General features: G+C 20.2%; 7 protein-coding genes across 7 annotated transcripts in view; 2 read left to right on the plus strand and 5 right to left on the minus strand.

Moving 5' to 3' along the window:
* Window positions 1-866, minus strand: part of DDB_G0276167 (hypothetical protein) — a gene marked incomplete at both ends in the record, with an annotated part of 1,448 nt that extends 582 nt beyond the window's left edge. Inside the window, 2 exons of the mRNA XM_638253.1 lie at window positions 61-234; window positions 330-866. Coding sequence (XP_643345.1) covers window positions 61-234; window positions 330-866 — 711 coding nt within the window. The remainder of the gene's footprint in view (window positions 1-60; window positions 235-329) is intronic.
* A 907-nt stretch (window positions 867-1,773) lies between these two features.
* Window positions 1,774-3,495, plus strand: tmem184B (transmembrane protein 184B; the record flags this gene model as incomplete). Its single annotated transcript, XM_638254.1, has 3 exons — window positions 1,774-2,343; window positions 2,455-3,078; window positions 3,166-3,495. The coding sequence occupies 3 exons, from the start codon at window positions 1,774-1,776 to the stop codon at window positions 3,493-3,495; spliced, it is 1,524 nt and encodes a 507-aa protein (XP_643346.1).
* Window positions 3,496-3,684: 189 nt separating this feature from the next.
* On the minus strand, window positions 3,685-4,739 carry DDB_G0276039 (hypothetical protein; the record flags this gene model as incomplete). Its single annotated transcript, XM_638255.1, has 2 exons — window positions 3,685-3,923; window positions 4,073-4,739. 2 exons carry the CDS (start codon window positions 4,737-4,739, stop codon window positions 3,685-3,687), a joined length of 906 nt encoding a protein of 301 aa, XP_643347.1.
* A 599-nt stretch (window positions 4,740-5,338) lies between these two features.
* Window positions 5,339-6,114, plus strand: DDB_G0276145 (hypothetical protein; the record flags this gene model as incomplete). The annotated part of the gene is made up of 2 exons (XM_638256.1): window positions 5,339-5,388; window positions 5,487-6,114. 2 exons carry the CDS (start codon window positions 5,339-5,341, stop codon window positions 6,112-6,114), a joined length of 678 nt encoding a protein of 225 aa, XP_643348.1.
* Window positions 6,115-6,236: 122 nt separating this feature from the next.
* Window positions 6,237-9,865, minus strand: dhkF (histidine kinase; the record flags this gene model as incomplete). Its single annotated transcript, XM_638257.1, has 4 exons — window positions 6,237-9,276; window positions 9,371-9,498; window positions 9,583-9,733; window positions 9,855-9,865. The coding sequence occupies 4 exons, from the start codon at window positions 9,863-9,865 to the stop codon at window positions 6,237-6,239; spliced, it is 3,330 nt and encodes a 1,109-aa protein (XP_643349.1).
* Window positions 9,866-9,932: 67 nt separating this feature from the next.
* On the minus strand, window positions 9,933-11,177 carry DDB_G0276257 (hypothetical protein; the record flags this gene model as incomplete). Its single annotated transcript, XM_638258.2, has 1 exon — window positions 9,933-11,177. The coding sequence occupies one exon, from the start codon at window positions 11,175-11,177 to the stop codon at window positions 9,933-9,935; it is 1,245 nt and encodes a 414-aa protein (XP_643350.2).
* Window positions 11,178-12,137: 960 nt separating this feature from the next.
* DDB_G0276259 (hypothetical protein) lies at window positions 12,138-13,834 on the minus strand (the record flags this gene model as incomplete). Its single annotated transcript, XM_638259.1, has 5 exons — window positions 12,138-12,425; window positions 12,564-13,173; window positions 13,274-13,313; window positions 13,510-13,666; window positions 13,727-13,834. The coding sequence occupies 5 exons, from the start codon at window positions 13,832-13,834 to the stop codon at window positions 12,138-12,140; spliced, it is 1,203 nt and encodes a 400-aa protein (XP_643351.1).
* Between the last annotated feature and the right edge of the window lie 910 nt (window positions 13,835-14,744).

Consider the following 14,744-nt stretch of genomic DNA (forward strand, 5'->3'; position numbering starts at 1 on the left):
TATATAAATAAATGAGTATAATAAATATGATTATCAGTATTTTTAAGTCACAAAACTTACATGACCTTCTTTTGGGAATTCATAATGTTCCAATTCCATAATAGTTGTGTGATATGGTAAATTGGTTTTATTGAAATCATCTTCATCAACTTTAAAAACAACAAGATCTAACATTGGATGTAAATGGAATGGTGGTTTTAATGGGATAATATTAAGTAATTTACCTGTTTTTTGCTAATATGTATATAAATATTATATAAATACATAATTAATATTTTCAATTATATCAATTGATATATATATATTTTTCAAAATTAAAAAATATTTACATCTCTATATTCTAATTGAACTTTAATATTTTTTTCACCTAATGAATAAATCCAACTATATTGATCCTCTTTGTATAAATTTGGAAAATGAAATGGATGAGTGATATGTGCACAACTTATACAATATAAAGAATTATTTGGTTTTGATAAGAGTCCTGATGGTGCTCTTGCTAAAAATGCAGTTCCTTTTGAAAGGTTTGTATAATCTTCAACACCACCTTCTGGATATCTAAAGAATGAACTAATTGTGAGAAGATCTGGTCTTTCAACCATTCTAAATTTATATGCTTCTGTAAGTTCATTATATTCTTCTTTTTGTTTTAAAGTCTGTCCTTTAAATTCTTCAGTATTCTTTAAAGGATTTAGATTTTTATTATTATTATTATTATTGTTATTATTATTATTTGAAGAAGTACTATAATTATTTTTAATAATTGTTTGATTCACTATTATATTATTTGAACATTTTATAATTGAATTACTATTACTACACCTTAATGATTTATTTGCAAAACTAATTAAAGATCTTGAAATCATATTTAAATTATCTCGTTGCTGGGTTTTCGAGTTATTGAAAATGAAAAAAAAAAAAAAAAAATTTTCTTTTTCAAAAAAAAAAAAAAAAAAAAAAAAAAAAAAAAAAATCAAAATTGCATTCATTTTTTTTATATTTTATATCATTTTGTGTGTTTTTGAGTGCTCTATTTTTATACACTAAATCCATATAAAAAATAAAAAAATTAAATAATTGTTAAAAAAAAAATAAATAAAATTAAAAAAATTAAAAAATGGAAAATAAAATGAAATTTCATTTTATTTTCCATTTGAAAAAAAAGGATTAAATAAAAAATATTTTCATTTTTTTTTTTTTTTTTTTTATTCTGTGTCCATGAAATTTAGGTTAACCCCATAATTTTTTTTATTTATATATTTATTTTTATCACAAGTTATAAATATATATATTAAAACAATCAATAAAATGCATTAGGTTATTAATCCCCAAATACAAAAATAAATATTTTAATTTTTTTTATCTATTTTTTTTTTTTTGTTTTTTTACACCACACATTTGTTTTTTTTTTTTTTTTTTTTATGTATTATAATGTCAAAAAGTTAATTAAGGATAAAAATAAAAATAAAAAATAAAAATAAAATAAAAAAAAAAATACATTAATTTTTTATTTTAACAAAAAAAAAAAAAAAAAAAAAAAAAAAAAACAACTTTTATTATCATTATTAAATTTTTTTTTTTTTTTTTTATCATTAAAATTTAAAAATAGTATAAAACCATAATAATAATAAAGTTTTTATTTGTTTAAAAAAAAACTTTTTTTTTTTTTTTTATCATTAAAAAAGGAAAAAAAAAAAAAATAAAAGAAAAGAAGAAAAAAAAAAATAAAAAAAAAGAAAAGAAAAGAAAAGAAAAAGAAAAAGAAAAAAAAAAATGACAACAATTGTTGAAGAAGAACCATTATTTTACATTGTTATGTTATCAATTGGATCATTTTTTGCACTTGGTTCAATTATAATAGCAGTTATATTAATACTTCAACATTTTATTCATTATAATAAACCAAATCACCAAAAGTATATTGTTAGAATTATTATGATCGCACCAATCTATGCGATTCATAGTTTATTATCATTATTTTTCAAAAGACAATTTTGGGCATTATTTTTTGATATTTCACGTGACTGTTATGAAGCCTATGTTTTATACTGTTTCTTTAAATTGTTAATTTGTTTCCTTGGTGGTGAAGAAGCATTGAAAGAATTATTAAGCAAAAAGGATACACAACCACTAACTTGGCCATTAGGATATTTCTTTAGTTTTACACCAAAAAAGAGTTTCTATAGATTATCACTGGGTTTAGTTTTACAATATGCAATCATAAAACCAACATTAGCAATTGTTGCAGCAATTTTATACTATAATAATAAATATTTAGAAGGTGATTTTTCAATATCTCAAGGTTATTTATGGATTACTGTTATAAATAATATTTCAGTATTAGTATGTATAATTTTAATTTTTATTATTTTTATTATTTATTTTTATTATTTTTTAAAATTATTAACCTGATAATAAATTAATAATTAATTAATTAATTAATAAATTAATTAGATTGCACTTTACTTTTTAGTAATGTTTTATGAAGTATTTCAAAATGAATTATCACCACATAGTCCAATACTTAAATTTTTAGTGATCAAATCAGTGGTTTTCTTTTTATTTTGGCAAACTGTTGTTATCACTGTATTGATATGGTTTGATGCATTACCAAAATCAGATGTTTATTCATCAGAACATATTGGTTACTTTATCAATGATTTCTTGGTTTGTATTGAAATGTTTATAACATCAATTGCAATGGGAATTTGTTTCTCTTATTCTGATTATGTTATTGATAAATCAACACATGATGAGATTTTGGGTAATGGTAAAAGAAGTAGTAGTAGAGGAATTGGTAGTAGAAGTGGAAGAAATATTAAAATCTCTTCAAAAATAAAAAATATTAAAAATAATTTCAATAGATATAGACATAATATTGGTGATGGTTTATCAGATGTAAATAATCCAAAAGATATAATTTTAGATACAATAATGGTTGCAAAGTTAAATAAAAATAATAATAATACAAACAATAATGAAATTAATAATGGAATAATTGATAATAATAATAGTAATAATATTGAAAATAATGGAAAAAGTAGAAATAATATTGAAAATAATATAGATAGTCAAGATGTAATATTATTATTATTATATATATTTATTCATTTCTTTTTTAAAAATTAAATTTTAACATATTAATATTATTATTATTTTTTTTAGTATTTCAACTTTATAGATTTAAATACAAACGATAAAGAAAAACAAAGTAAATCAAAATATTTTAAGATTAAAATGCCAGATTCTGATCAATCATCTTTAATAAATCTTGATCAGTGTGAATCACCTTCAATCTTATATGGTTCATTAAATGGTGCTTCAAATAATAATAATAATAATAATAATAATAATAATAATATTAATAATAATAATAATAATAATAGTAACAATAGTAATAATAATAGTAATAGTCAATTTGAAAGTATAGATATAAATAGCAATAGTGTTAACTCAAACAAAAATCAAAGTGATGCTATATTATTTACTTTTTAAAAAAAAAAGAAAAAAAAGAAAAATAAATGTATTATAAAATGTAATAAAGTATATACTTCAGTATATACCATGTCCTTTGCCTCTTGTATAAATTTTTTTTTTTTTGTTTTTTTTTTTTTTATTATATTACTTGGTAGCTTTTTATTATTATTTATTATTATTATTATTATAATTTTTATTATTATTTGATTATTTCTTTTTATTTGATTTAGATCTAGATTTTGATTTTGAAATTAAAACTGGATCTCTACCTTGTTTAAATTCCTCAACCCAATGAAGAATCCATTTTCTATTTGAAACTGGAACTTGTAAATCTTTTAATTTACGTGAAGATGTTTCCATAAGATCTTCCCATTTTTCAAATAATTCTACATGTTGATCACATCCTCTACCTATTTGTTTTAAGAAAGATTCAACAGTATATCCTCCTATTATTATTATTTATTATTTATTATTTATTATTTATTATTTATTATTTTTTATTTTTTATTTTTTATTTATTATTAATTATTATTTAATTGTATTAGTATAAATTCAAAGTATATTTAAAAAAAAAATAGATTTTGTTGATAGTTACTTGGTTCAGTAAATCTGAAAAATGGGAAATAATTAGCATTTGTTTTTGATGGATCTTTGAAAGGGTCTTCATATTTAATTATTAAATTTTCAACAGTTTTTGGTGCTCTGAATGCTGGTAAAATTGGTTGATCAGTTGGAAGTGGAGTGAAATGAAATTGATCGGATGGATCAAAATCTTCTGATGCATCATATGTAACACCCCAGGTTGGACGTTGGCTTTCTGATCTTTTAGTCGATAAAACTGTTTTTGGTGCAAGAAATTCCTTTTCTTCTTGTAAATGTCTTTCACGTTTTCTTCTTTTTAAAAATGTTCTAAATTTTTCATCGGCTCCTTCATTTTCTTCGAAATTTTCATCGAAATCTTCTTCGAAATCTTCTTCGAAATATGAATTTTCTTGTTCAAATTTCTCTGGATCAAATTCTTTATTTTTTTTAGATTTCTTATTAAGTCCTAATAATTCTGCAAATTCATCATCATCGATGGTTTCTGTGATTGTTGCTTCAGTATCACTTAAAGTATTTTGAGATAAATCTTTTGAACTAAATGATCTATTATTTTTATATATGTTGTTGCTGTTGTTGAATAATGATGATACTGCTACATTTGATGATATAATAGTATTTTTACTAATTATTCTATTACTTAAAATTAATCTTGAAATCATTTTTTTTTTTTTTGTTTTTTTTTGATTTCACCCACAACGACTTTGTGTTGGTTTTTGAAATGAAAAAAAAGATAAACAATCAAAAAAAAAAAAAAATAAAAAATAAAAAATAAAAAAAAAAAAAATAAAAAAAAAGGTGAAAATAAATTTTCGAAAAAAAAAAAAAAATAAAAAAAAAAAACTAAACTATAAAAATTTTCGTTTTTTTTGATCAATTTTTTATATTTTTTTTTTTATTTTTATTTTTTTATTTTTATTTTTATATTAACTAAAAAATAGATTTAATTTACATTTTATTTTTGGTTTTTTTTTTTTTTATTTCCAAAAATGAATTTTTTTTTTTTTTTTCTTTTAGTTTTAAATAAAATCTATGGACTCTAGATATTTATTTTACAAAAATTCCTGATATTATAAACCTTCAAGTTACTAATGTGTCAGTGTCAGGGTCAGTTCAATTTTTTTTTTTAAACAAATCTTTTTTTTTTTATAATAGTCAATAAAAATGGTACTTTTTTGTTGGCTATTTATTAAAAAATAATAAATTTAAATAACAAACGATAAGATTAATTATTAAAAAAAAAAAAAAAAAAAAAAAAAAAATGAAACCACAAACAAGAATTTCCAGAAAATCCCAATCCACCCCAAAAAAGTATTTTTTTTTTTTTTTTTTTTTTTTTTTTCCTTTGGATTTACTAATTTTTTTTTTTTTTTTTTTTTTTTTTTTTTTTTTTTTTTTTAATAAAATAGGACAATACAAGTGAACCAAAAAGCCTTTATTGATATTGAAGATGAAAAAAAGGAAAAACATAGATTGGTAGAAGCTAAAGGTAGAGGTAGAAGAATTAAATTATATGAAAAGTTGAATTTATTATTAAAAGATCTTGAAAAAAAAGTTGGTAAAGAAATTCCATCTGAAGTTTTAATTATCAAAGAAGATCTAACAGATGATAGAAGAAAATTGAAATCAAACAAAAAGAAATACAACAACGAAGATATTTTAAGAAAAGTTCATGTACTAATTCACATATCAAATTGTATCACTTCTAAAAGAAATTCTATTAGAGTTTCAATCAATGGTAAAAATATTGAAATTCCATCAACAACAACGACAACAACAACATCAACAACAACAACAACAACGATATCAGATAATTACACAATTTCTCATTTTCCAACACCTCTACATTCACCAAGAGATATCGATGAACCAATATCACTTCCAGAATTACCAAGCAATGTTAACATCACAATCATTCATTCACCATTAAGTAGTGAATTAGAACAACTTGCCAACCTCTCAATATCTCGTCTTACACAACCAGAGCCAAAACATCAAATGTTTATTGATTTATACTTTTCCAGTTTTGATGTTTAAAAAAAAAAAAAAAAACAATTAATTTAAAATTAAAAATTAAATAAAAAAAAAAACTGTACATTTATAGTTTTAAAATAAAATTTTATTTTTTATTTACTTTTTTTTTTTTTATACAATATTTTTTAAATAAAATCAGTTGGTAAGTTATTACAATAATTAGGATTTTGATTTGGATTTGAATTTGAATTTGAATTTGAATTTGAATTTGAATTTGGATTTGAATTTGAATTTGAATTATTATTATTACTATTATTATTATTATTATTATTATTATTATTATTATTATTATTATTATTATTTTCAACTTCTAAATATTTTTTAACTAATTCACCCAAGGGTTGTAGTTTAAGTGGTTTTACTACAAAATCATCCATACCCATTGAAACACAATAATCTTTTGAACCATGTAAATAAGTTGCAGAGAGACCAACTATATTTGCACGTGATTTATAATTATTTAATTCTTCATGGGACCTAATAAGTTTTGAAGCCATTGAACCATCACATAGAGGCATATTTAAATCCATGAATATTAATTCATAATTATCTTTTTTTTGCATTTCAAAACCTTCGAAACCATTGGTAGCCGTATCACAGTCATAACCCAATTTTTTCAATTGAAGTTTAACTACTTTTCTATTGACAGCATTATCATCAACTAATAGTATTCTTGGTCTTGTTCTAATTCCAACATCTAGTGAATTATTTGAATTTTCACTGTTTAAACTATTAACACTATTAACACTATTAACACTATTTACACTATTAACACTATCACTTCTTGTTTCTTTAATTGTTATAGATGATGATTGGAAAAATGTTGATTCAGCTTTTGTTGATACAACTTCAGAATTTGCCTTTGGAGTTGGTGGAGTTACTATTGGGTCATTGATTAATTGAATATTTGATAATCTTTGTTCCTTATATGGTTGATTTTTTAAAACTACCAACTCACCATCACTCTTTAATTCACGAAGATTTTCACTGAATTCAAATTCATCAGATTCACCACTATCACTACTTGTATCGGAATATAGTTTAATTTTTGGTGATGATGTTGATTCCGTACCAAATCTATCAATTCTTAAAGGTGAGATATTAAAATCATATTTACCTCTATCTTTCTTTGGTGTCGTTTTCTTTTCACTACTATCACTATGTGGAGAAATGGTTACAAATTGTTGTTCTTGTTGAAGTTGTTGTTGTTGATGTTGTTGTTCTTGTTCTTGTTGTTGTAGTTGTTGTTGTTGTTGTTGTTGTTGATTATCAATTTGTGAAATTGTTTGAATTAAATTTGAAGATGATGAAGATTTTGGTATTATTTTACGAGCCATATTTGAAACTTTAATTAAATTTGTTGAGGAAATTGGTTTTTTGAAAATTAAAAAGTCTCTACGTTTTGGTAAATTTTTAAAATTTTTATGATTGATACCCAACGCAACCACAATTTTCTTTTTATAAAATTCAATGAAATCTTTAACATACTTTAAAAATATATCTAGATTATCCATGAATCTATGGAAAACAATAATACATATTAAACTTGAATCAAAGAATGGTAATAGCTCTGGATCAAGATTTTTTAAATCAATTTTGTTAACATCACCATTAATTTTATATTCTTGAACTAATTCAAAGAATTTTTTAACTGTTGACTCTTTCACCAGTATTATATTTGATTCTTCAAAGATTTGATCAAATCTTTGAGATGCTATTGATGCTGTATATTCATAGTTGTCTAGAATTATACAAGTTTTATTCCTTGAAAATGATTTATCCGGTAGTAAAGATTTTAAAGTGTTTGAACCAATTTGTTCAAAATTTAAAGTTACAGAGAATAGAGAACCCACACCTGGTTTACTTCTTTCTAATATTACTTCGCCACCCATTAATTTTGCAAGTTTACTTGAAATTGCTAAACCCAGACCAGATCCACCATATTTTCTAGTAGATGATGAATCGATTTGATGAAATGGTTCAAATAGATGTGCTCTTTGATCTTCACCAATACCAATACCACTATCATCTATACTAATTTTAATTTTACATCTATTTTGTTCTCTAGAGATAACGGAAATTCTAAAAACTATATGACCTCTATCGGTATACTTTACAGCATTTGTACCCATATTTAACATAATTTGAATTAACCTATTTGGGTCACCAATAAGACGATGAGGAATATCAGTATCCATTAAAAATGCAATTTCAATTGGTTTATTAGTTATTGAAACACCAATTGTTTTACCAATACCTTCTAAACAACCAATAAAATCGAATTCAATCATTTCCAATTCTAATTTAGATGCTTCAATTTTACTAAAATCCAAAATATCTGATGTAATTGAAAGTAGTAATTCACTTGAACCAAAAATAGTTTCAGCTATATCATGTTGTTCCGTATTTAAAGGACTAGTTGATAATAACATTTCTCCCATTGTTATAATTCCATTTAGAGGTGTTCTAATTTCATGACTGATTGTAGCAAGAAATTGAGATTTAATTTTTGTTGCTGTTAATGCCAAATCTCTAGCCTCCATTAATTCTTGATTTCTTTTTTGTTCCAATTCTGATTTCTTTTGTAATTCAATATTCATTTCTTTTAATCTTATTTGATCGGTAATATCACGTACAATAATCATTATTCCAATTGAATTTGAATGAATATCACTAATCTCTTTAACAAATACTTCGGCTGGGTATTTCTCTCCATTCTTTTTAGTTATTGTTGTTTCGGTCGAAAGATTATTATTTTCGAAACAAACTTGTTTTAAAATGGTACTAATATCAGAACTCTTTTCAACCGAACTAATATTCTCCCCAATTTCTAAACCCAATAAACGTTCATAAAACGCTCCAATCTTTCTAATGATTTTTCCATTTCTACTAACTAAACAACTACAAGATGGTGATTGGTCTAATAGATTTTTAGCAATAATTAATTGATCTGAAACTTTCTTTTTTTCAAATTCCATTGAAGTTCTATTAGTTATAAATGTTAAAATATTTGTATCTAAAATATTTGGATTTAAAGTTTGATCACCAAATAAAACAATATCACCAAAATAAAATTCTTTTGAATCTTTTAATGGTATTTCCATATAACTTTTTAAATTATATTTTTTAATAATTTCTGAATTATTAAAAATTTCATTAATGTTACTTTTTAATTATTTAATTTAAATAATAAAAAAAAAAGAAATGAATTAATATATTATTTTTTAAATTTTAAATATTTAGAATTAATTAAACTTACTCATAATAGGTAATGTTTTTACTAATTTTTTTTAAACTATATGAAAAATTTTCTAATTCTTGAGTTGATGAACAAAATGCAATTGTATCGAATAAACCATCTTTATTAAGTACACTTATGCCGGCACACTATAAAAAATTAAAATTATTAATATGTATATATATTGTTTTTTTTTTTTTTTTTTTTTTTTTTTTTTTTTTCTAAACACAAACCTTTGAATTAAAAACTTTACACATTAATAATGATAATTTTGAAAAAAATAAAGTTGATGATGAATAAACTGAACTAATATCCATAAAAATTTGAATTAAATTATCAGAAAATATTTTAGCAACTTTAAAAACACATTGTTGAATAATAAACCTAATAATAATAAAAAAAAAAATAAAAAAATAATAATAATTAAATTAGTATTAATATTATTATTATTATTATTATTATTATTTTAAATAAAAAATATTTAAATTAAAATTATAATAAATACTTTAAAATCATATTATTATCTAATTCTTTAATATCTTCTGGAACAGTTGGATATAATTTAATTTCACCATATAAATTATCAGGTGTGATTAATGGAATGTCTTAATGTTCTTCCTTCTAAAAATATTTTATTTGATTTTTGAGGTAATTTGCCACTATCATAGATATAATTGAAATCACTTGTAACTTTCCCATCTTTATATTCACATAAAACCAAACAATTATTAGTACCATTAAAAACTTGAGAAATTATAATTTGATCTAAATGTGGAAAATACTTTAAAAAGTATTGAACAATATTGGAAAATAGTTGGTCATTATTCATTGAAAACATATTATACGGTTCTGAAGAGTCCATACTAATTGATAACTCTTCTAAACTATTGAATGATTTTGTTGTTTTATTTGAATTACTACTACTATTCATACTATTGAAACTTGAATCAAGTAGATTATTACCAATTAAACTTTTTTTATCTTTTACATTATATAATGGATTTTGTTTTTGAATCTGTAGTTGGTGTTGGTCATTTGGTTGTTCACCAGATTCATCATCACCACCCAAATAATTATCAAATTTTTCCATTTTTTGAAAATCTGATTTATTAATATTATTATTATAATTATTTTTATTATTATTATCATTACTACTATTACTATTGATATTATTAATATTATTATTATTATTATTATTATTATTATTATTATTATTATTATTATTATTATTATTATTATTATTATTATTATTATATTCACTATTATAATCACAAGCATTACAGCTACAAGAACTATCTAAACTGTCCATACTTTCATTTGATGATGAACTTTTAATTAATCTACTATCGAAATCTGAAGCTGATAAATTATAGTACTTTCCATCTTTATTTTGTTTTTTCTTTCTCTTTGTAAGTGGTGAATTGTCTCCCAAATGGTCAAATTCTTCTAAATCTTGACTTTTTTTTTCATTATTTGGTGTATCATTCATTTTTTGAAAAAAGCATTCAATTGTTTTTAAATAATTATTTTTTTTTGGTGAAATTTCCCTTTCAAATGCTAAATTAATTTTCTTTGCTTCTTCATTTTCGTCATCAATTTCAATGGTTTTATTATTATTATTATTATTATTATTATTATTATTTTTATTATTATTATTATTATTATTATTATTATTATTATTATTATTATTATTATTATTTTCTTTATTATTATTTGGAATATTTTTATCATTTACATTAGATTCATTTTTTGGTGTTGGGTTTTTTACATTTTTTTTAATTTTATCATCTTTGTGAAAATAAAATTGGGAATTATTTTCTTTGTCCATAATTTTTTATTACATTAATTTATATATTTGTTTTTATTATTTATTTTATTTTGTACAAAAGAAAATGTTTAAAAAATTAAATTTTTTATTTATTTTATTTTAATTTTTTTATTTTTTTTTTATTTTTTTTTTTTTTGTTTTTTTTTTATTTTTAATATAACTTGGCACTTATAATGAAGGAGATTAAAAAAAAGAAAATTAATTTTTCCTATCTAACATTCAAAATAAACCCTTGTTTTATGAAATTTTAATTAAATTTAAAACAATTGAATTACCTTTTTTAGGTTTTTTTTTTTTTTTTAAAAAATATAAATTTAATTTTTTTTTTTTTTTATTTTTAATTTTTTAATTAAATTATTATTTTTATTTTTAAATTCATTTCCTAACATGGGAACAAATCGAAGCCAACTGAAATAAATAGCTTATATTAAAATAAAAAAAATAAAAAGTTAGGATCACACTCACCACCAATCCATATATATTTAAAATATAATAAATTTAAATGAAATTTGTTTAATTCCATTGCATCATTATGATTTTAAAAATAATTATTTCAACTGTTTATATTTAGATAAACAAAAAAAATGAAGATATGTTTTAAAAATAAAATAAAATAAAAAAAAAAAAAAAAGTATATTCTATGGTTTTATTTTTTTATTATCATAAAGTATCTAATAAAATATTTTTTTTAAAAATAAAATAAAATATTCCTTGTTTGAAAACCATGTTTAGATAATTTAAAAATAAAAAAATTTATTTTTATTTTATTTTATTTTATTTTATTTATTTTTTTTAATTTGGAATTTCCAAATTTATTTACTATTACTATTATTATTATTACTAGTTTTTTTTTTAAAAAAAAATTATTTTTTTATTAAGAGTATATGTGTATATATTTATAGATCGATTTAATTTTTTTTTTTTTTTTTTTTTTTTTTTTTTTTTTTTTTTTTTAAATTATTAATTATTAATTACTTCTGTTTGATAATTTTCAGTAATATTATTATTTTCAATATTTTGATTGGAACTGATTTTATCTTTTTCTTGTTTTTTTAATTTTTTATTCTTTTTTCTATCCCTAATTAAGTAATAAACGCAAATGCAAATTAAAACTATCATTTGAATACCAGTTGCTAAATAAGGTACCCAAGTAGACCAATCTTGTTTAGCTTCAATTTGGAAATATACAACTAAAAATGAACCCGGTGCTTGAATACAAACTGAAACTAAACTTAAACTACCAATTTCCTTTTTAAATTTTTAAAAATAAAAAAATTATTAATAAAATTGGTGAAAATAGAAAAAAAAATAAAAAAAAAAAAAAGCACTTAAAAAAAAAATAAAAAAAAAATTTTAAATATATAAAAATAATATTTAAATATTTACATCTGTGACCCAAGTTGTATAAATTTGAGGTATCCATTGAAGGAAAACTAAAACCAAAGCGAAAATACCACAAGCAAAACAATAATGAGTGAGAACTTTTGATTCTGCACCATAGCTATATACAATGCCAACACCAATACCAAATAAAACCAAAGTAAGGAAAATACTACCCCAAAAGAAAGGTTGAGAATGCCAATCCATTCTTAAAATAAATTCTTCTACTGGACTCTTTTTTTTAGTTGATGATGATGATAATAATGGTGATAAACCAACACTTGATTGTGAACTTGTTGTTGAACCTGGACTTTCACTACCTACACCACCACTACCGCAAATTCCTGAACTACTACTTGGTGCACAACTACTACTATTATTATTATTATTATTATTATTATTACTATTATCCTTATTTTCAATATCAATAGCATCGTCAGTATTTAAACTAATTGTCATATTTTCATCAATATTATTAATACTATTTTTAATTGGATTAGGATTTGTATAATTAATTGGTGGATTCTCTGGATTAATCTTTGAAACTTCTCCACTATTTTGAATATCACCTCTATTTGTTGATGGTTTTGGTCTATATATAACATATAATATAAATCTAAAAATAAAAAATAATAAAAAAAAAAAATTAATTTTTTTTTTTTTTTTTTTTTTTTTTTTTTTTTTTTTAAACCTAAATCTAAAAATCGATAACATACATTACTAATGAACATAAAAATGGTGGAGCTAATTGAGTGACTGGTAATAAATTTCTAAAACATGTCCATGGATTTTGAAAAATTAAATTAAATTTTTGGATCAAAATTAACAAAAATGTTTTAATTTTTTTTTTTTTTTTTTTTTTTTTATTATCATTATAATTTTCTTACCATCCAAGTACAACATTCAAAAACAAACCAATTTAAAAATAAAACATTTACAAATGTTCCCATACAATTGACAAAATTCAACCAACACATAATTACTGATAAACCATCTACATTCTTTCTGAATATCATAACAAACACCTTTAGAATAATAATAATAATAATAATAATAATAATAATAATAATAATAATAATAATAATAATAATAATAAAAAAATTAGTACTCTGAAAATAAAATAAAAATAAAATAAAATAAAAAAAATAAAAAAATTTTAGATTGCTTACCTGTGGTAAAAAGGATATAACAATACCAACTGTTAATAAAAGACCTAATACTACATCTGATGTTTCAAAATCTGTTTTACAAACAAATTCACCACTTGATGAATCCATTTTTTTAATTGTTATAATAAAATTTTTTTTTTTTTTATAACTGTATAGATAGGAGATTTGAATTAGTTTTTTATTTCTTTTTTTTCTTATTTATTATTTTTTTTTTTATTTAAAAAAAAAATTTTATTTATTATTACTGAATTTTTTCTATTTTATTATTTTATTATTTTATTATTTTATTATTTTATTATTTTATTTTTAAAAACTTTACAAAAGTTATTATATACTGTTTTTTTCACTTAGACAGACTATGGCATGAATGAAACAAAAAAAAAAAATAATTAAAAAAAATAAAATTTTATAAAAAAACCTCCTATTTTATTTTTTATTTTATTTTTTATAAAATATCTAATTTTTACTTTTTCGAATGAAATTTAAAATGATATAAAAAAAAAAATAATTCGATCAAATTCGTTCGTTGTATATAATATTATTGTGTTTATAAAATAACCTAAATTAATTTAAAAAATTTAAACTAGAATTTTTTTTTTTTTTTTTTTTTTTTTTTTTTTTGTTTTTTTTAAAAATTTTACTGTTTTAAATACATATGTATACAATTTGGATAAATCAAACAAAAAAAAAAACAATATAAAAAAAAAAAAATAAATAAAAATAAAAAAAAATAAAAAAAAATTTTTATTTTTTTTTTTTTTTAACCCCCACTTTCAATTTTATTTTTAAAATTTCCCACACCCAAAAAAAAAAAAAAAAAAAAAAAAAAAAATCCAAAGTAAAAAAAGTAATTATAATTATAATTAGCAACAAATTTATTTTAATGAAAAAACTATTATTAACAATTATTTAAACTTATAATTGAAAGAAGATATATTTAAATTTTTTTATTTTTTTTTTATTTTTTCATTTTTTTTTTTTTTCATTTTTTTTTTTTTTTTTTTTTTTTTTAAAAAAG

The sequence above is a fragment of the Dictyostelium discoideum genome (assembly GCF_000004695.1).
Source record: "Dictyostelium discoideum AX4 chromosome 2 chromosome, whole genome shotgun sequence".
NCBI classification, from domain to species: Eukaryota; Evosea; class Eumycetozoa; order Dictyosteliales; family Dictyosteliaceae; genus Dictyostelium; species Dictyostelium discoideum.